This window comes from Podarcis raffonei, chromosome 5, assembly GCF_027172205.1.
Source record: "Podarcis raffonei isolate rPodRaf1 chromosome 5, rPodRaf1.pri, whole genome shotgun sequence".
Lineage (NCBI taxonomy): Eukaryota > Metazoa > Chordata > Lepidosauria > Squamata > Lacertidae > Podarcis > Podarcis raffonei.
Window position 1 is genome coordinate 94,524,267 of NC_070606.1, and position 21,753 is coordinate 94,546,019.

Here is a 21,753-nt window from a genome sequence, read left to right on the forward strand (position 1 = left end):
AAACATGCTGAGAGCTGTTTCCTAGAGCCACGCCTAAAACTCAAAGCACCTTCTTTATAGCTAGCCAGAAGGAGGGTGCGGTTGCTAGTTTGAGCAGCGTGTTTTTAATTATTATTAATTCTCCTTAAAAGAGAGAAATTGTGGAGAGAGGGTGCATCTTTCTATACTATCCTTTTTAATTTTGCTTTATTTTGCAGTTTGTTTTTGTCAACCGGGGAGGAGGATCGGGAGAAGAAATGGTTCCCACATTTGTTTTGTTGGAACTGTAGGGCTTTTGTGTGTGTCTGGGTTTCAGAGAAGTACGGAGATTTTGCATTCCTTTTCCCCCTCAAGGCTTTGAAAACGTTTTAGTTTGTTTGGCTAATGTGAGAAGTTGGACTAGAATGGCCTTTGGTCTTCTACAGTGGTGATTATACGATGTACTATTTAGACAAAGAATACCTGCGGAATCACCTCTTGCATGCAAAAGGAAGCTCCTCATTGGTGAGGCAGATGCACTCTGTGCATGCTTGTGCCATTTATTTCTTTAGTGCCTAATCAGATCTCCTCTGCTCGAGTCCGTGAGAGGAGACTTTGGCTTGCAAGGAAGAGCTGGTGGTGCCAACAGTAGGCAGCATCACAGGTCAGCTGAGCAGAATATTCTCTGCATGTTTTCCTTTTCACGATGCCAATTGTCTTCATACATTTGAGCACATCAGAGATTGTGGAGACACCACTTTAAAAATTATCTTCTCTGTCACTGGTTCATTGTGGGGTGTTGGGTATTCTGGTATCCTCTCAATGAACGGAGTAGCCAGCTAGCCATGGCTTACAGCACAAATGAATCAATAGTCAGGTAGCACTTCAGACTGTATTCTTGCATAAGTTTTTTAATGGATTGCCAAGAAGCGTCTGATGAAGTGCACTGTGGCCTGAAAAAGCCTATGCCACAATGAATTTGCTAGTTCTTTAACGTGCAAGTACTGTTCATTTTTCTTGTTTGTTGCACTATGGTCTACTTTACAGGGTTGTTGTGAGGTTGAAAAGATTGCAAAATACTTTGGCAAACTTAAAATGCTGTTACAAAAAAGCAGGATGGTGCAGGGGATGGTTTAGTTGTAATATGGGATCATGGATTGCACCCTGTCTGTGCACCACACCCAGGCGAGCTGGTCCTACCCAGACAACGGCACGCTGGATTTTCCGAGGACCTACGTGTAAAGTCCAATGTCTGCAGGCCTTAATATCCTGATTGTGTACCAGATTCATTTTTCTTTGATTGTCCGGTTAGGTTTTTTCCATGATTCAAAAGCTGCAGGCAGGTGTGTGTGTGAGAGAGAGGGAATTCATTTTGCTTGTTCCTTATTTATCAGTGTTGCATGTATGGCTATTCCACCTCCCCTCCAATGAGCTCATGGTGGCATAATTCACGAGTCGTGTTTTCTCCATTTTATCTTAACAGCAACCCAGTGAGGCAGCGGCAGAGGAAACCAGGGATAGGGCGAGCCACCCATAGGGGCAGGGCAAGGACGGGGAGAGATGTCTATGGGGCAGGGCCTCCGGAATCTGCCTGCCTCCTCCCACTTAGCCGCCCTACAGCTGGGGGGGGGGAGGCAGCAGGCAGACTGTTTGGGCAGCACGGAACCTGCGCGCGCCCAAGCCACTGCTTCTCTCCCAGGAGAGACGCATGGCTCGGATGCGCTGCAGGCCCCTGCGGTGAATGCCGCCTGGCATTTTGTCACCCCCCTCAGTGGTGACACCCGGGGCAGCCTGCACCCACCGCACCCCCCTTCCTCCGCCCCTGCTGTGAGGTAGGTTAGGTCGAGAGACTGGCCTGAGGTCACACAGTCAGTTTCATGGCTGATTTTTAACCCTATGCTCCCAAGTCAGAGTCCATTTAATAGCTCTCCACCTTACTTCACATTCTGGAACCCCTGTGGAATTCAGTGGAGCTTACTTCCGAGTCATGTACAGCTTCTTGGGCACAAACATCCACGCTACAAATTGTGGCAACAGGGATTCCTTCTGAATCGGGATAAAGCACTTTTCAGTTTAGTCAGGTGCTGTTTGTAAAATTGCAATGCGCAGGTGTCCACAGAATCTTTGCAAAGGAGGATGGGGAGGAAACCAGGACAACTTGACCACACTCCTGTGACATCTCATTGGCCACACACTCATGGCCTCCTAGCAGCCCTAGCTACCACCGCCTGAATGACTGTGGGCAGCATCTGCTAAAATTTGGGAAGACGGAGGAGTGTGACTGAATCACATTTTTAGAAGTTAGTGGTGGGCTTCACTGCCTTGCTTAGCAACTTGCCCCTCCCATAACGGTGCAAAAATGAGATTTGGTTTATGCAAATTAAAATTATGCAGACTTGCTCAGATTTTCCAGTTGATTCAGGTAGTAGAATCCATTTTTTCCTGTCACAGAATTTGGATAACCTGGATATTTTTCTTTTAAAAAAAATTGTGACGCTGATTCCACCCAACCCTCCTAATATCTTGAGCTGGTATGTGTTGCACCTGGCAGACAACCAAGTAGGGATGTTGGGAGAAAATCAATCCATTTGCATTTAAAGGCAAACTTCTCTGTTTCTCACTTTCCAACATGGTACCCAAACTGAAACACAGCCCCCCTTCAAAACTTACATTTCTCTGAATTTTGCAGTGCAGTTTCATTGGCAAAGGTTGCATTAAAATGCATATATTTGTGAAAACAACGTAGAAGAATGCATTGTTTTAAGAATAATTGCATTATAGAAATATGTACATTAGCCAAAACTGCATTAAAATGTGTATTCACACAAAAATTCTGATGAATTTTCAGAAAACTTTTTTTTTAGCACAAATCAAAGACGTTTTAACCATTGTCTCCTGATAACAGTGTTGTGGAATTTGTTTGTGTAATTCACCAACAAATAATAATAATAAATAATAATAAAAATCTAAGGGAGCCAGTGTGGTGTAGTGGTTAAGAGCAGTAGTCTCATAATCTGGGGAACCGGGTTCACTTCCCCGCTCCTCCACATGCAGCTGCTGGGGGACCTTGGGCCAGTCACACTTCTTTGAAGTCTCTCAGCCCCACTCACCTCACAGAGTGTTTGTTGTGGGGGAGGAAGGGAAAGGAGATTGTTAGCCGCTTTGAGACTCCTTCGGGTAGTGATAAAGCGGGATATCAAATCCAAACTCTTCTTCTTCCTCCTCCTGATGGAGGGAGTTCTGCAGATTAACAATGTGTTGCAGGAAGAAGTCCTTTCTTTGATCTGCCTCGAATCTTCCAGCATTGCACTTCATTGGCTGTCCATGAGTTCTACCATTTTGAGAGATCCACTTTCTCCACACCAGACCCAGTTTTATACAATTCTGTCATGCCTTCCGTTACTCGTTTTTCCCGCAATCCTCCAATACTACAGCCTTTCCTCATTGGGAAGTTGCTCCTTTCCCTTGATTATTTGGGTTCCCCATTTCTGAACCTTGTCAGGTAGTTCACTCTTTGCAGCAGATAGATAGAGGGTGGTTTTGGGGGGTTTTTTTTGGGGGGGGTTGGTCATTACTGTTGTTTTTGCAGAATGCTGAAGTTAATATAATAAAAATAGAGGCTTTTGGGAGGACAGTAATAAAGATGATTAATGGCATTTTCCAAATAAATATACAATTGGGACCAATGCTATCCTTATTGAATTATGTAAAATTCTTCCCCTAGCTAGACAGGACAGCGTCGCTTTTGTATATAATTAGAAATGCAATGATGTTATAATTGAGTAAACAAAGGGTTTTTTTAAAAAAAATTAAGCAATCATACTGCAGAACAGAATTAACTTTTGGAATCGGTTTATGTTTACAGCGTTTACACGGTTCCTTGAAAATATACATGGTGCTTTTGTAAGACGGGGACATGGGATCCAACACAGTAGAAATGAATCTAGCACTTGTGAATTTATAAAACCTACAAAGGACAGATCTGTAAAGTGAGCTTACTAGGTCAGTTTATAAATGTGGTTAGGAATAAATTTATCAGTTTTGAAAATGCAATCGCCGATGTTTAGAGTTTTAATACTTTCAGTATGAGTAAGCATGGTTTTTGTATGTGTGCATGTTTATGTCATCATTTATTGAACTTGCGTTTAAAAAAAGATACAGTGGAGGCATTAATCACATATAAATGTAGAACTGTAGACTTCGAAATATATATATCTCTAGTTCTTCAGGCTTCCTGGATCACTTGCAATGTATGCAGAATCACAGGCAGTTCCCTTTTGCTCCTCAGATTTTGTGTCCTTGCTAACCAGCGGCTCAGAGACCCAGACGCCCGTGTCCAGTGCTGTGGCAAAAGCCAGGTTCACTCTTGTGCGTTCTCACCTCCTCTTCTCAATCAACTATGAGAGGTGAGTGACACCCAGTCTGAAGGGAAGAAGCATGTAGCAGAGGTGGACTTTGGTAACCTTGGGAAATGTGGTGCCCTGAGCGAGGCCAAAATTTGGCACCTTCCAATTGTTCCATCTAGCTCAGTGCAGTCATCCCTTCGATCCCAAACGCCTTGCTACTTGGACGTTTTGGCTCCCGAACACTGCAAACCCGGAAGGGAATGTTCTGGTTTGTGAACGTTCTTTGGAACCTGAATGTCCGATGGGGCTTCCAATTGGCTGCAGGACCTTCCTGCAGCCAACCGGAAGCCGCATTTTGGATTCCGAACATTTTGGAAGTCGAAAGGACTTCCAGGACAGATCCCATTTGACTTCCAAGGTTTGACTGTATCGTTTACACTGAGTGGCAGGAGCTCTCCAGGGTTCCAGAAGAGACCATTTCCAGCTGTACCTGGAAATCAGGGGATGAACCTCTGACCTTCAGTATGCGGCTGCGACTCACCCCTTGCGCACATTCACACATGCACTTGCTGCAGCAATAAAATTGTGAGCACATTTATGCAGGTTCTGGTAATGGTTTCAAGCTGGATGGGAGACTGAGATTCCTGCATTGCAGGGGGTTCATAGAATCACAGAATAGGAAGGGACCCCAAGGGTCATCTAGCCCAACCCCCTGCAATGCAGGGATCTCAACTAAAGCATCCATGACAGATGGCCCTCCAACCTCTGCTTAAAAACCTCCAAGGAAGGAGAGTCCACAACCTCTTGTGGGAGTCTGTTCCACTGCTGAACAGCTCTTACTATCAGAAAGTTTTTCTGAATGTTTAGTCGGAATCTCCTTTCTTGTAACTTGAAGTCAGACTGTCTCACCAGAGTGGTGCATGCTCAAGTTATCTCCCGCTTGGACTACTGCAATGCGCTCTACGTGGGGCTACCTTTGAAGGTGACCCGGAAACTGCAATTAATCCAGAATGCGGCAGCTAGACTGGTGACTGGGAGCGGCCGCCGGGACCACATATCACCGGTCCTGAGAGATCTGCATTGGCTCCCAGTACATTTCCGAGCACAATTCAAAGTGTTGGTGCTGACCTTTAAAGCCCTAAACGGTCTCGGTCCAGTATATCTGAAGGAGCGTCTCCACCCCCATCGTTCAGCCCAGACACTGAGATTCAGCGCCGAGGGCCTTCTAGCAGTTCCCTCATTGTGAGAAGTGAGGTTACAGGGAAGCAGGCTGAGGGCCTTCTTGGTAGTGGCGCCCGTGCTGTGGAACGCCTTCCCTTTAGATGTAAAGGAAATAAGCAGCTATCTTATCTTTAAAAGACATCTGAAAGCAGCCCTGTTTAGGGAAGTTTTTAATATTTAATGATGTATTGTTTTTAACACTCGATTGGGAGCCGCCCAGAGTGGCTGAGGAAACTCATCCAGATGGGCGGGGTATAAATAAATTATTATTATTATTATTATTATTATTATTATTATTATTATTATTATTTTATTGGTTTGGCAAGAGGACCCTCAGGGTCCCTTCCAACTTGATAATTCTATGATTCCATAATGCCCAGGTTGAGACAATAGCACGGCAAGCCCTGTGCCTAAAACGGAAAAGGGGTGATGTAAAGCCCTTTCTTGGGGTTCACATTCCAGCTGCCCTGCTCCCCATCTCTCTCTCCCCCCCCCGGACATCTCTGTTTCATTAGCTTCGTAGCACATCTTGCTGACAGGCAGCTGGTGTTCCTCTGATATCATTACGAAACAGCTGAAGAGGCATGGGTGAATCCCAGCTTGGAATTTCTCTGTATCCGTCCCAGGCAGAAAGTCTCCACCCCGTCACGGTGGTTATTATTTTTTATTAAAAACAAATTTTGGGGGGAAAGGCTCCAGTAAACAAGTTCAGCGTCCACATGTTGCCGAGGCCCCAGCTGCCTCTCCTTGCTTCCTCAAGGCTGGGGTCAGCGGGGGTCTTTCTGCCTTCTGCCTGGGGCTTGGCTCCGGGGAGCTGCAATCAATCAGTCTCTCCTGATTGTTAAATCCTCCTTCTGCCTGCTCCGGGAGAGAACTGCAGCCAGCCTCTCTGCTGTGGTGGTCCCTCCTCTTTTTCCAGGCTGTTGCATAGCCGAGCGGTGACTAATTTCAAAATGCATCCACAAATCCCCAAAAAACAGCCTCAAAGGCTGTCGTTATTCCTTTTTAAGCAGGGCCAAGGAGAGTTGCATTTCTCAAGCTGTGTAAGGGAGAGAGGCTAGCCTCTGGAGGGGCACCATCTATCCTCCTGCAGGGGGTTCATTGGCAAAAACCTGGGGGTCTGCAACTGCGGTTCCTTGCTTGCCGACGGCAAGCATAAATCTCCTTCTGGACATTGTATCTCAGTGACTCCTCTATAACTCGGTGGCAGAGGGTATCCTTTCAATGCAGAAAGGCCACAGGCTAAGTCCCTGCAATCTCGGGGTGGCGTGGGGTGAACCACACAATTCAGATAGCAGCACTGAGAAGGACCTTCCTCTGCCTGAGACCCTGAGTAGCCTAGGGTGGCTGTGCAGGCTAGGGATGATGGGAGCTGGAAGGAATCGCCCAGGTATCTAGTCCAACCCCTTGCAATGCAGGAATCACAGCTCAAGAATCCCCTACAGATGGTCCACCTGAACTCCAGGGAAAGAGAGCCCACCACCTTCTGAGACCCAGTAAAGCTGTCTCTGGGCCTTTCTGCATCCTTGGAAAAGTACAAAATGAAGAGATAACCAAACACGCAGTATGGCAATGCAGACTTTGAACGCTTTTAGGCAGGGTGATGTTGCCACACTACCAAATGATAGCAGTAGCAGTCTGGGGACACGTTTAGCATGCACTGGGCTGCAAAATCCACTGGCATTTTGAAGGCTGTTTAAAGAAGCTGGTGGAGCGCTCTGGAGCTAAGTCAGGTTGGTGGCACCGGCCTAACCTATTCCTTCTGTTCAGTGTTTTCTGTTCTGGTTGCAACCTCAAACCCACAGCCTCTGCCTCTTCTTCTGCAGGCTGGGCCAGCCGAGCCGAGTCCGTTTCACAGACGCTGGTGGGACTGTCCTCTTTGAGCATCCTGTGCAAAAGGGCCCCTCCCCCCAGGATAACATGGTGAGTGACCCATGAGGTCATCGTCCCAATTATTCTACTCCCCTGTGGGCTTTGAAGCACTATGTTGCTGAAACAGCAAGGCATGTTGCTGTAGAGCAGCCTTTCTCAACCTGTGGGTCCCCAGATGTTGTTGAACTACAACTCCCATCACCCCTAGCTAGCAAGGCCAGAGCTCAGGGATGATGGGAGTTGTAGTCCAACAACATCTGGGGACCCACAGGTTGAGAACCACTGCTGTAGAGGGAAGTGAGGGGCAGGTGGGACTTGTCCACCTGGGAAGGCAGCCCATCTAGGAGAAGGAAAACTCATCCTAAACATCTGCTGCCTTGTGGGATATCTTTGGGAGAAGAAAAGGCTCAAGAGTGAACCCTACACAAATCCAGAGTGGAGTCTCTGATGGTTGGATGGTGCCTTGTATACCTCCTTCTGGCAATTCCTGCAGCCATGTTGGTGCTAATAGCATTGCTTTGCTTCCCTTTGGACCACATCAGTGAGGCCAAGAGGGGGGTCTTGTCATCTGGGTAGCCCAGGACCTCCATATGCACTATGCCCTGGGGAGGTCACTTCAGTGCTGCTAACACAGCGGTTGACTTCACCCCTGGAGGTGAACTCCATTCTCTCTCAAGACAGATGCCAGCAATTGGCCATGCTGGATATGCATCCGGTCCTCTGGATTTGCGCTCTTTCCAATAGCCTGATAAATTGGTCTGTTTCTTTCTGCCCCTGTCTCTGGACACTGCCTCCACAGATCTGCGGCGTCTGGCGAAACCTGCAAAAGTCTTTGACCCGGCAGTTGAAGGTTGACCAGCTGCACATTTCCCTGGTCACCAAGTCGCACCCTGAGGGAGAGATCCAAGGCAAAATCATCAAGCACCGGGCCCTCCTGGCAGGTAACCTGGGATCTGAGAGTTTTACCTTTGAGTACAGATTGCTGTTCTCTATTCTTTTTAGCGTCACAAAGCAAACAAACAATAAATTAGTAAGAGAAAGAAATGGTGATATACCAAGGTATATCAAGACATCCTAATTTCCCCAGCTGGTGTGGATGTTGTGTGTTGAGCAGAGGAAATAAAATCCCACCAGATGACGTAAAAGCATTCTGGATCCTCCATCCCCCTGGAAACATGCAGTTTATGTGTAATATTTTCCGTCGAGTGCAGATTTCTGTCATTGTCAGCCCTGCAAATACACTCAAAGCTCTCACTCAGAAGTTACTGCTCATGATTCAATTTAAAATGCTTGTTGTCTCCCTGATCTAGGATATTTGAAGATCCTTGCCTGTCTGCTTGGCCAGCCTAAATAGTGGTTGTCCTGGACTGTCTGTGGTTGCATGCCTTTTCTTTTGGAGTTTCCCCCTGGCTTTTCCCTCAGGCCCATCGCTAGAAGTTTTGCAATGAGGCAACCTAAGTGAGCAGATAATCATGGCAGAACGTATGTACAGCTGCCTGAGTACAGTGGTACCTCGGGTTAAGTACTTAATTCGTTCCGGAGGTCCGTACTTAACCTGAAACTGTTCTTAATCTGAAGCACCACTTTAGCTAATGGGGCCTCCTGCTGTTGCCACGCCGCCGGAGCACAATTTCTGTTCTCATCCTGAAGCAAAGTTCTTAACCTGAAGCGCTATTTCTGGGTTAGCGGAGTCTGTAACCTGAAGCGTATGTAACCCGAGGTACCACTGTAACTACTGACGTGGCAGAGTGTCGGTCTGGAGAGAATTGGGATTGAATCCCTCCTCAATGTGTGAAGCCCAGCCACCTCCTCTCAGCCTAACCCAGGGTTATTGTAGGAAGAGATGGGCTCATCCCAGGCTGTATACTCCACCCCAAGCTCCTTGGAGCAAGGATGAAACAGAAACGTGAGGAGCAATGATAATATCTTTAGCGATATTTAACTGCATTGCTCCTTGGAAAAATAAGTGAGATGCAAATGCAATAAATGAACAAAGAATAAAATCACTGGGTTATTCAAATTAGGGGTGCTGGAGCCACACTCTAAATCCAGCTGGTTCCTCTCGGCTGCCTTTGTCCAGAGGTCTCCTTGAGAGACCTTGAATTTCTTGCCTGTAGTCAGGTGTTTCTCCCGATGGGTTGGGTTTTTCTCTGGCATTTCAGATTCCGTTTCTCCCTAAGGCTCAGAACTTATTTAGCCTCACCACCAGAGGCTGGGGTGTCCCCTTTCTGGCCTCACCTAAGGATCCTGACTTCTCACCTCCAGACTGGGCCTGATCTGGGGCTCGGTGTAATGCTGGAACCTCCAGGTCAACCTCTGATGGGGAACCCTGCTGGCTGAGACCATAACACCACCCAGATGAGCCATTGCGTCCCTCTGGGGACCTTCATGGCTCCAGATGAGCCCTTGCCTGAGCTTCAGTGTGTCTTGCACCTCTGGTCTTTCTTGGTCCTGTTCTCCTGGCTTGTTCTCCAGTTCTGCTTTGCCCACTGAGGCTAGTTGTTCTTTGGTCTGGTCTCCTGACCTGTTCCTCAGTACAGTCATACCTCAGGTTACAGCCGCTTCAGGTTGCGTTTTTTTGGGTTGCGGACCACCAAAATCTGGAAGTACCGGAACGGGTTACTTCCAGGTTTCAGCGGTCGTGCATGCACAGAAGTCCTGGATCACAACCCACACATGCGCAGAAGCGCCAAATCACAACCCCTGCATGCGCAGACGCGGGCTGCGAACGCTGCGGGTTGCGAACGTGCATCTCACACAGATCACATTCACAACCTGAGCGTCCACTGTACTGGTTCATCCTTGTCTCCCACTTTGCTCCCCAGTTTTGACCTCTGGCCCGTCTCTCAGCTCCTGGTTCTCACAATGTGACTCCTTTCAAACTGCCGCCCGAGCCCCAACCCTGACAAGACCCTTGGCAGATGCCCATCCTGTCCAGTAGTCTGGCAGCCCTGGCTGCTCGTACAACAGGGAAGGGCGGTAGGTCAGTGGTAGAGCATCTGCCTTGCATGCAGAAGGTCCCAGGTTCAATCCCCAGCTTCCCCAAGTCGGGCTGGGAGAGACCCCTGCCTGAAACCCTGGAGAACAGCTGGTGGTCATTGAAGATAGTACTGGCTAGATAGAGCATAGAGCAGGATCCTTTGCTCCTGTGCACAAGTCTGCCGCTGACCCCCTCGCACTCTCAGGAGGAGTCAGGAGCAAGCCAGCAATAACTCACACAGTGTTGGTGAAGTTAACTCTTTACTCAAAGAAGCAAGACAGCTCAGGAGGCCAGGCCTAGTGAGCACAGCAACTCATCTCAGTGGATCTTGGTCCTATGAGGCAGTTGTGAAGACTGAACCTTCCCACAGTTCCCTAAGTCTCCTCCTCCCCCAGCTCCTTCCCAAGCAATCTGAGACTTCATCGCCTTGTCTGCCTTTGCTCTATCCTCTTCATACCTCTTCTGGCTCTGGGAGACCAGGGAAGAGGGGAGCTGGTCACAGCAGGAGGGGAAGACCCATTGGCTTCTTCAGCAACCTGCCTCATCTCTGCCTCTTGACACCCCCTTCCTACCTCTCCAGCCTCTCCTTCTGCTTCTGGACTGCTGTCTGCCACAGTGTCCCCCTGCTCACTAAACCCTGTTACCTCTTCAGCTTCCAACACCTCCTCCTCCCAGGCTTCTCCCTCTGACCACTCATTGTCACCCCACCACCACTCCCCAGGCTCTGCAGCCGCCTTCCCTTTGGGGGTTCCCCAGCTGGTGTCTCCCACCAATCCATGACAAGCACTGTGGCCTTGCTTTCCTCTCCATTTCAGAAACATTCAGTGCTATCCTGACATCCGTCGACACAACCCACCTTGGCATGGGGGGCATTGCTATGCTGACCCTGAGTGATGCGGAGAACAACCTGCATTTTGTCCTTCTCACCAAAGGGCTTCTGGAGCCGGTGGAGAAAAGTAAGCAAGGGGCAGAAGTTCAGGGGGTTGTGGGGCAGATGTAGCCAGGTGCCTGAGCTTGGCCCAGCCAGGGGAGATGAACAGACAAGACAGGTCTGATGGGTAAAAGCTGGGCTTGTGTCAGAGAGAAGTGAGTTCAACTCCCACAACAGCCAGGGACTAAATTATATCTCCTTCTGGGCGTTACAAACTGTTGACCTCAGTTCCTTGTCTCTGAAACAATAGCAATTCGTGTTTGTCGAACCTTGATGAAGATTAGGGCTGGTTCTGTGTTTGAGGGTGCCTGGACAAAGTGCCCTCAGTAAGGGGCCCTAGTGTGCTGCCTTCCCCACCCAGTTGGCCCTACAGAGGACATACAGTGGCCCTCTGTGGGCCCCAACAGCAGGCTGGGACCTCTCACCATCTGGGGAGGTCAATCAATCAATTTATTGTGCATAGCCAAAGGCCTTTACAATGCACAGCAGAGGGCAAGGCAAGGTTTTCCTCTGAAATCGCACAACATACCCTATAAAAAGTTCACAGCATAAAAATTTAAAATTAGAGAGCATTGATATATCCAGAATGGAGTTTCTTAGCTGCCAGAGCAAATTTGGCTATCAGGTGTGTAATCTGTAGATCTTTACCAGCTAGGAGCTCGACTGTCACCTCCTGGGGGGGAGCGGCCTGAGAGGCAAGTCAAGAGCAGGTGACAAAAAAAAAATCGCTGGGCAGTGAATATAAGGGCAAAGCAGCAGGTAATGCGTGACAACCTCAACCTGATTGCATCCATAAATGCACCTGTGTTCCCTCTGGGGAGGTATGAAGAGTGACCCAACAGTGCAGACAGTAGCACTGGGGCCAGACCTTCCTCCCACCTCCAGTACATAGTTGTGCCATTGCATCCCTGGGAGAAGAAACGCTGTGATGGGGCAAGTCTAGCTTCATGCACCTGGCACTCCACTCTGCACCAGGTAAATAAAATGGAGGCCCTAGTGAAGCCCACTTTGTCCAAGGAGGGTCTTGAGTGTCCACTGCTGGCTGGACAACCTGTTCTTGAACCCCAATCATGCCTCTTGAACCCTGATAATGCCTCTTGATTGCCTGGCTGGAAGATAGAGAGGGAGGTACAGATGTCTGTAGAAACAAGCCTGTTTTGGCAAAGGTAACATTTACATCCTTTGCCTCGCTCACCTTTGCCCCTCCCCACTAAGGGCATGTGGCCCCTGGAAAGCTGACCATGGGAGAATTTGGCCCTTGGTTTTAAAAAGGTTCCCCACCCTCGCTGACCTAGTGGGGCAAGGAAACAGGAGTGGGGGTGATGCTGGTCCACAGCGCTGCAAAGAGTGGCATTGACGTGTTTCGCCTCTTCCTTCTTCCTTCCCAGAATCCTCCTGGCTCCCCCTGAGGGTGCAGATCCTTCACCAGGACAGGGTCCTGAGGGAGGTGCTGGCCAATGTCTCCTGGCAGGTAAAAGCTGCTGTATCTGATCGCTGAGCCAAACTGCTTGCCGCTTCCTCCTTTGCAGACGTTACTTGACAGTGTTCCTCCTCCTCCTCCCCTTCCCCCTTCCTCTCATTTTGCCACATCAGGACCCTGACTTTGCAGAGGTGCTGTCCGGACTGGCGGCTCGAGAAATGCTGTGGCTGGCACAAGGGCAGCTGGAGATCGTCGCAGAGGTGGAGGGCAGGTTGCGCCGTAAAATTGCTGGCTGGATCACTACCAGAAAAAGCTGTGACAGTGAGTTTGGAGGAGGAGGATGGGCAGAAAACATCACCCGTTGGACTTCTGCCTGCTGCACAGCTGCCCATGCAACTGAATACAGCGCAGACTCCAGTTGCTGTTGATGGCTTCCACATGTAGATTTGGCTTGCACCCGCCCTGCCAGCTTTGTAGCCTTCCTGCACCCTCTTCTTCTTCTTGCCAGTGTGGTGTAGTGGTTAAGAGCAGTAGTCTCGTAATCTGGTGAACCGGGTTCGTGTCCCTGCTCCTCCACATGCAGCTGCTGGGTGAACTTGGGCTAGTCTCACTTCTTTGAAGTCTCTCAGCCCCACTCACCTCACAGAGTGTTTGTTGTGGGGGAGGAAGGGAAAGGAGAATGTTAGCCGCTTTGAGACTCCTCAGGGTAGTGATAAAGCAGGATATCAAATCCAAACTCTTCTTCTTCTTCTTCTTCTTCCTCCTCTTCTTCTTCTTCTTCTTCTTCTTCTTGCCCCCAGCCATCCAGAGTGTGCTCTGTGGAGGAGACGCCTTGACGCCCGCCCAGACAGGGGCTGTGGGCTCTGCCAAGCTCACGCTGCATGAGAACGGGACTTTGGAGTATCAGGTAGGAAGAAACATCTGGTGGTATTGCACGAGGCTGGAGCAAACAACATTGATACAGGTGTGTCTCTATGTGCGCATGCACTGACGCATGCCTGATGTCATAGCCTGGCAAAACAAGGCACCTGCAGACCCCAGATCAGTTGAGGGGCCATCTCTATGACAGCCACGCTGCCATCTCGGTTCTTCCTTGATGCAGAAACTGACTTCGCCAGAAGTAGCCTCTGAAATGACATAACCCCATATAGCGTATGTCCCAGAATAAAAAAACATCAGGTCGTTCCCACCTTCCTCTGCCCCACCAGTGATTTCAAGCTCCCCCAACCAGTTCACATCAGGTTGGCCAGGAAATAAACCAAGCATCTTTACTCACCCCCTGTTCCAAAAAGTGAAACATCTTCATTTATTTTCTAGCCAGCGTGGTGTAGTGGTTAAGAGCGGTAGTCTCGTAATCTGGGGAACCGGGTTCGCTTCTCCGCTCCTCCACATGCAGCTGCTGGGTGACCTTGGGCCAGTCACACTTCTCTGAAGTCTCTCAGCCCCACTCATCTCACAGAGTGTTTGTTGTGGGGGAGGAAGGGAAAGGAGAATGCTAGCCGCTTTGAGACTCCTTAGGGTAGTGATAAAGCGGGATATCAAATCCAAACTCTTCTTCTTCTTCTAGCGAACCCAAATTTTGTAGGAATGCATTTAGGCACTAGGAGATGATATTACTAAATAATATGTTAAGCGAAGGCCACACCTAAGAAAATTGTGTAAGGAAGGACACATAGTTTGAATCATTAGGTTTTGCAGGTCTGGTTGGAGAGTCTTGTCTCCTTTCCACAAATCTGTGAGTCCCCAAACTCTCCATTTTCCTTCTTCCTCCCACCCTAACAATGTGCTCCTTTTCAGAAAATCACATTTCCTAGAAACTTTTTGTTTGTGTTGGGGAGGGAGAATTCCTCTCCTTCCCCTCTCCCTTCTTGCCCAGCTTTGCCAGGCTAGTAATCCATCTTGGATTAAAATCGGAGCGTCAAAACAGTTTGGGCATCCTCCTGCTCATCTCGCCTTTGATGCAAACGTTATAAATCCCCGGGCTAATAGGAGGGGTGGGAGGGAGAAGGGTCGGGGTGTGAGCTTCAGGAGTAAGTGGGTGGGGGAAGGAAAAGGAGGGAGGGAGCAGAGTTTGAGCTGCCTGGCTGGGAAAGAAGGCGCAGGAGGGGGAATTCTTTTACAGTTTGGATTAGAATCCAAGCCGCAAGATGATGTTAATACTTGCCGTTTATTTGAAGCCAGCCTTACAAGCCCCTTGAGACTCATTCTTCCAAGCCTTGAAAGAGAAGTGTCTGTGGCGTCACAGCTCCCCATGTTTCTCCTCCTTCCAGGCACTGATGGGGTCTTCTTAGGCTATGGCTTATTTCTTTATTTATTAAATTTCTGCCCTGCTGTCCCTGCCAAAAAGCAGAAAACCACTGCATTTTTAATATATATATAAAAAACCCATTAGGAACATCTGAAAACAATTAAAGGGTGTGGCATGCCATATTGCTGTGGCAGGAGAGGATGACAAGTGTGGTGGGGAAGATTCAAGGACAATCAGATAAACATTGAAACATTTCACACCTCTCGCTGAGTTAGTGTACATACTTAAGGTACATATGTAAGAGGCTTGTTTATAGTTATATTTTGGGAGTGATTCATGTTCTTCTGTAGCTGCGTTGTTTTATACTTTCTGGCTGGCCCTAGATCATATTATAAAGCAGTTGTGCTCTGTGTTATAAAGCAAGCACTGCTAGGACTTGTTTCTTTTTGTTTTCCAATGTATTTCTTACCAATAAAAAAATCAGTGTGGTGCAAGCAAATTATTATTCTGAAAGTGTGGTCCAGGGGAAAAAGTCTCTGATTTAAACAGTCACATACCCCCGCAGCTAATGATTTCAAGGTTGCCATGAATGGTGTATTTCAGCCAACCAATGCCTGGGTGAACAGGAATGTTTGTATTTTTTTTATATATATAAATTTTTATTGATTTTTCAACACATATTAAAAGACAATACAAAACAATACATAAACAAACAAACATATAAACACGTATAATTTCTTAACCTTTTTTTCCTTAAACCTTCTTTCAGCGACTTCCCCATACCTCCTTTTTCTGCATCCCTGTTTTAAATCTTTCCAGCAACCCCTAATTTCAATTACTTGTAACACTTTCTTTAAATCCTTTTTCTCATATCCAATTGTTTGTCACTGCAATTCTATTTTGCATTACCCAAGACATTTTAACACTCATTAATTGAACAGGAATGTTTGTAGATGCCTCATGAATGTTAATAATGAGGGAGGCAGGGAGCCACCACCAAGAAAGACCTGCCATCACCAACTGGGCAGCAGCAGGGACAGCACTACCAACAGGGCCTCTGCCGCCATTCGTAGATGGTTAATATTGGGGGTGGCACTCTTTGAGGTATTTGGGTCCCAAGACATTCAGGGCTTTGTACACTAGTACTAACACCTTGATTTGAACTTGGCAACTCGCTGATGGCTAGTGTAGCACTTTCTGGACCAGTCTAGCAAGTTGCAGTCCACACTGCTTGCAACCTCCAGACCATCTTCCTGCATTGTATGGAATTGGACTCTTCAATTCTATGGCTCTAAGTCTCCTGTGAAGATCTAGTCGCTTCTTCTGGGTTGTGCTCTCATCCCGCAGGTCCAGGTGGCAGGAACAAGAAGCGAAGTGATTGGCGTCACGCTGGAGACCAAACCTCGCAGGAGGAATAAGCGCAACATCGTGTATGACATGACACCCAGCTACGAGGACGGAATGGTGAGTGTTTGTGTGGATCAGAGAGAGATGCAGAAGGTTCTAGAGCAGTGGTTCTCAAACTGGGTGGTACCACCACCTAGCAAGCAGTGGGATTCCCTGGGGGCAGAGGGTGCTGGCCATGAAAATCTAGCATCACTGGATTAAGTTCACTCATTGGGTTGAATTAATCCAACTAAATAGCTGGGACTGCTGAATCGGCAGAGCAGGAGACTCTTGATCTCAGAGTCGTGGGTTCGAGCTCCACGTTGGACAGAAGATTCCTGCATTGCAGGGGTTGGACTGGATGACCCTCATGGTTCCTCCAACTCTACAATACAATACCATGATTCTATCTGGATTTTGAACAAATTTGCAATTAATTGTTCCTGCTTTGAATTTTCTTGAATTATTATCTTCCTTAGTGGGCCGTGCAATTCTGAATAATGCTTTTTTTAGGGCAGGGGGCACTGGGGAAGGGTTTGTGGAACCAAGAGAACAGTGGTCCAGAAAAGCTTAGGAACCACTGCTCTAGAGAAATTGGTGGTTGAGCCACTTTCCACTACAGTAGAGCCTTGGAAGTCAAACCGCTTAGTTCCCGAACATTTTGGCTCCCGAGCATCGTAACCCCGGAAGTGACTTTTCCGGTTTGTAAACTATTTTTGGAAGCCGAACGTCCGGCGGGGCTTCCACAGCTTCCAATTGGCTGCAGGAGCTTACTGAAGCCAATCAGAAGCTGTGCTTTGGTTTCCGAACATTTTGGAAGTCGAACAGACTTCCGGAATGGATTCTGTTCAACTTCCAAGGTATGACAGTATGTGTTAGCTTTTTGCCCTTAGTCGCTTATTGTGAAGGCCTTTGGCTATACAGTAAATTGAATTGGGTATAATGTGTTTGCCATCATTAGTGACATCAGATGTAAAATATATATTCCAAATTGGAGCAAATGGCAAATTCTGTGCACGGGTCATGATTGACCATGTTTCACCATTCTGTGTGTTTCTCTGTGTTTTTTTATTTCCTCTTGAACCATGCACCTTTGTTCAGGCCAGCGGGACTTGGGAGCAAGCAAATGCGCGTGACGCCCACATGTTGCTGCAGAACGAGCTCTTCCTGAATGTGGCCACCAGGGATTTTGAAGAAGGGGAGCTGCGTGGGCAGATCAGTAGCCTCCTGTATGGTGGACTGCCAGCACGGCATGAAGGTACCAGTGTGGAGAGAATGTGTGTGTGAGGAGCTGAGCCGCCCACCAGGCCTGCTGGCTAGTTGGGCTAGAAGAACAGAGTCTTTGCCTAGTCCTTTTAGTTCTTGGATTGGGCAGAAGCCTGTGACCAGACCCAAGAGAAGGCAAGGATGGTGGTAGGTGCCAAAGACTGGAGTTCAACATCTGGAGGAATGCAGGGTCTGGAAACCAAGCCTTATAAGGAATGGTTGAGGCAGTTAAGTGTGTTTAGACTGGAGAAGAGGACATCTTCAACTATCTGAAGAGCTGTCACTTGGAAGGTGGAGCAAGCTTGTTTTCTCCTGCTCCAAAGGGGAGGACCCAAACCAATGGCTCCTACTATACATTAGAAAGACCACCTGAATGAAGCTTGCAGACCACTGGTGGTCCACGGACCACAGTCTGGGAACCACTCCATAGACAGAGGCAGGCAAGTGCTGCCCACTGTTGGCTTAAATGTTCTGCATGAATTTGAAGCCCAGCCAAGTTTGGGATCCAAACATGCTGAATTTTCAGGTTTGGAAAATGCAGTTTAGAGGGGAAGAACTGTTTGATCTGCAGCCAGACAAATAGGCTGTTAAGTGTGAACTACAGCTCTTGTATCCCCAAGCCCTCCAACACCCCCATGCCTTGCTGCCCACCTTAGAGTTGCCAGGTGACAATGTGCCAGTGACAGTAGGCGCCACAGCTGGCAGAGTCCCCCTCCCATGCAACTGTAAAAAGGTAAAGCAGCCCTGTCAGAATCAAGACTTTGCTCCTTGACTCTCAGTCCCCAGCCTTTGTCTGCCCACTTCCACCCACCTTCCAACAACTCACAGTCCCTCCTGGGCTTAGGACCAGGCTCATTTTGTTCTTGGCTTCTCCCTTTCCATCCCTGCCCCCCAGAACATGCCTTCAGCACTTTCCCCCTCAAATCCCTCCTTTTTACCAGAATGCCTATTCAGCCCTGTCTCGTCAACCATCCTTCTTAACACGGCTGTCTCCCACTTTGGGTTCTGTGTGAGGTTTGAATCCCAGCCAGACTGCTGATTCCTCTTTTCCTCGCACAAATTGGACTGCAGACTTTCTGACTACTCTGCACCTCTCTGGCCCTCCATTGGAATGTTGAGTTTTGTTAACATTCCGCAGCATCACCCTGACTCAGCCAATTGGCTTTAGTCTCTTTGCGGACATTATCTCGCCAAATTCAGATTTTGAAAAATTCCTCTAAAGCCCAAGATGACACAAGAGGCTTGTGATGCCTTAAAAACCAAAAAGTCTATTAAGATGCATTTGGCATGTGGCAGTGGACCAGCCCCTGAGCAGGTAACCCTTGGCTTTTGTGCTACAGAGCTCCCTGTCCCACTGGCCGGCCAATTTGTGTCCCCTCCTGTGCGCACTGGATCTGCTGGACATGCCTGGGTATCCCTGGACGACCACTGCCACCTGCACTACGAGATCATAGTTGCTGGCCTTGGCAAGGCGGACGACGGCACCGTCAGCGCTCACCTCCACGGCTTTGCAGAGCTGGGTGAGCTCCGGGAGAGCAGTCTGCGGGAGCACAAGCGACTGCTGCGGGGCTTCTATGGCACAGAGGTAAGGGGAAGGGCAGTCGCTCAGGGGTGGAGCATCTCCATTGCATGCAGAAGCCCCCAGGCTCAGTCCCTGGCATCTCCAGGTACGCTGCGTTAGCAGCACAGAAGCGAGCTTCCTGGGGTGCAAGCCTTGGCAGTGTGTCTGGAGGTCCTGGGCTGCCCAGGCGACAAGACCCCCTCCTTGGCCTTGCTGATGTGGTCCAAAGGAAAGCAGAGCAAGACGTTTGGCACCAGCTTGGCTGCAGGAGTTGCCAGAAAGAGGCATGCAAGGCACCATCCAACCGTCTTAGGAACTCCGCTCCCGATTTGTACAGTGTTTGCTCCTAAGCCTTTTCTTCTTCCAAAGATTTGGCCTGGGCCAGTTTGGCCTCTTCCCTTTTTTGCTTGCCATGATATTCTTCTAGGGAGGCAAAGGGTGCATTCTCCCAAAGGCCCTTAGCTGCCTGGCCAGTGACAGAGGCCAGAGTTTGCCTGCCTGTGTGTGGACACAAAACTAGCCCAAGGGGAGTGGCAAGAAGGGGCCTAAGAGACTAGGATTGGGACCGATGCCTTTGCCTGATGGGGTTCTCCTTCTCACCTAGGCTCAAGGAGTAGTGAAAGACCTGGATGAGGAGCTCCTCCGCCATTTGGCTCAGGGCACAGCCTTCCTGCAAGTCAGCACTAAAGCGAACCCACGAGGGGAGATGCGGGGCAAGGTCAGTCGTGGTCACTCTGCTATTTCTCTCGGGATTTTCTTGGGTTCCTCCAGACAACCTGCTTCTTGAGCATTTATCCTGGTTTGCTTGCACAAGGCTTATGCGGAGGTTAAACTATGTCCTGCCTTTACTGCAGAGTTGCTCTGTTTTTCTTTTGCAGGGAGGTTACACAATAATAAGCCTCCATCCTGAATTCATCCTGATCTTCTTGTGCAGTGGTTCCACAACTACCCATTAAATCACACACTTTTCAATGCCTCTGCCTGTATGCTCTGCTTTTCCAGGGATCATGCAAGCCTTTGAGCATGTGTGGAGTGCTTTTTCTACTCTACTAAGTTCTGACTCACAAGCAGCCTCCAACAACATTTGGAATTAGGGAAGCTTTCAAAATCAAATGGTCTCATTTCCAGGGAGGCCAGAGTCTCACTGCCCATTACAAATTAGCCATTGCAGGTACACAGAAGCATTCCAACTGTTTTTGCACCCTCAAGTTGCCACATGCGCAATAAGTTGATAATATCACTGGGGTGCCACAAGGATTGCTGAGATTATGTATGCGGATCATTTTGCACGTTTAGAATGCACTACAAAAATACTCTAGCAGAACAAAATATTCTCATCTTTCCTCCTATGCTGACCTTTGTACAGCTGTTCAGTGTTTGTAGTGGTTAAAACCTCAGGCCCAAACCTCTCCCCAGACTCCATCGCTGCAGACAGTTTTTCCCCCTCAGCTTGGCTCCTTTCCAGTATCAGAGCCAAGCTGAGGTAAAAAAGGGGGACAGGAAGAGGGAGGGTTTGGCTTCTCTCACTCTTGCTGTCAGTAATAATAATTTTAATGGGAAATTTGTATTACATTTGATGTAATTTGGCACTGATTTCTTAAAAATTTGAAAAACTATTAAATATCATTTGGCAGCAACTACAACAATAATTTTTAAAGAGCCGACAGTTCCTTTGTATATGAATAAGTCTGCACCCTTGAATGGCAAACATGGCTGCCCCTGTTTCACCCTCAAACTTCATCACCTGGGAAGCTGTGAACTATCCCCAGAGTCCTTTAACTCTCCACAAAAATTGCTCAGAGGTTTGTCCCTACCAGGAACCTCCAAATTGCCTCAGGTTTTTCTTCAGGTAGGTACGTAGAGGTGGAGGAGCGCCCCTGAAAACGTTGTCAAAATGCTTTTAGTTCTGAAAGTTGAAATTCCTCAGGAACTCCAAATCGGCCCTTTTAGACAAATTCAGCAGCATCTTGAGGCAGAGCAGGTTATTGTTTCTCATTTCGGTTTTTACAAACTGTTCCCTGCTTTCTCCAAAGATGGCAACTGCCCATGTAATTTTTTTCTCCCGCGGGAGAGTGAGAGCAGATACTCGCATTTTTGTGAAGTTGTAGCAGCAGGGTGGGGCTGGCCGATCCTGTCACAAAATGGCGCCAGCCGAACCTTTCTTATCTATGTGTAGCGCTATAAATAAAGTAGAAGATCATCTGCCTGACCTGATCCACTTGAGGCCGAGCTGAATTTGCGGATATTCCTTGCCAGGATAGATTCTTGAAACTCTCCCTCCCTCCCAAGGACATTTTGGATAATGGTTTGAAAGACCAGAGCTGCAGAAGGCCTTCTAAACTGACAGTGGCTGAGGTCACACAGAGAGAGAGTTTCCAAAATTATTCTCTGTCCCTTAGCTGGTGGAGAAATTTAGAAGCGTGGCTAGGTGCCAGACCCTGATGCTTGCCAAGATCTTAAATTCTACACTTAACATAAGGATTTTTGCATTCTTAGCAACTGCTCGCTGCAGGGTTTCTTCTCTGAAAGAGACTTGCTGCTTTCAACTCCAGCATGGCAGGCAG

At 48.2% G+C, this 21,753-nt stretch overlaps 1 protein-coding gene across 1 annotated transcript in view; it reads left to right on the forward strand.

Moving 5' to 3' along the window:
- The window catches only part of CHRD (chordin), a 50,929-nt gene that overhangs the window by 16,653 nt on the left and 12,523 nt on the right, over nucleotides 1-21,753 (forward strand). The window contains exons 5-15 of the mRNA XM_053390697.1: nucleotides 4,247-4,364; nucleotides 7,352-7,448; nucleotides 8,197-8,338; nucleotides 11,193-11,333; nucleotides 12,697-12,779; nucleotides 12,902-13,049; nucleotides 13,529-13,635; nucleotides 16,324-16,440; nucleotides 17,464-17,620; nucleotides 18,969-19,213; nucleotides 19,794-19,907. Of these exons, the coding sequence (XP_053246672.1) occupies nucleotides 4,247-4,364; nucleotides 7,352-7,448; nucleotides 8,197-8,338; nucleotides 11,193-11,333; nucleotides 12,697-12,779; nucleotides 12,902-13,049; nucleotides 13,529-13,635; nucleotides 16,324-16,440; nucleotides 17,464-17,620; nucleotides 18,969-19,213; nucleotides 19,794-19,907 (1,469 nt within the window). The remainder of the gene's footprint in view (nucleotides 1-4,246; nucleotides 4,365-7,351; nucleotides 7,449-8,196; nucleotides 8,339-11,192; nucleotides 11,334-12,696; nucleotides 12,780-12,901; nucleotides 13,050-13,528; nucleotides 13,636-16,323; nucleotides 16,441-17,463; nucleotides 17,621-18,968; nucleotides 19,214-19,793; nucleotides 19,908-21,753) is intronic.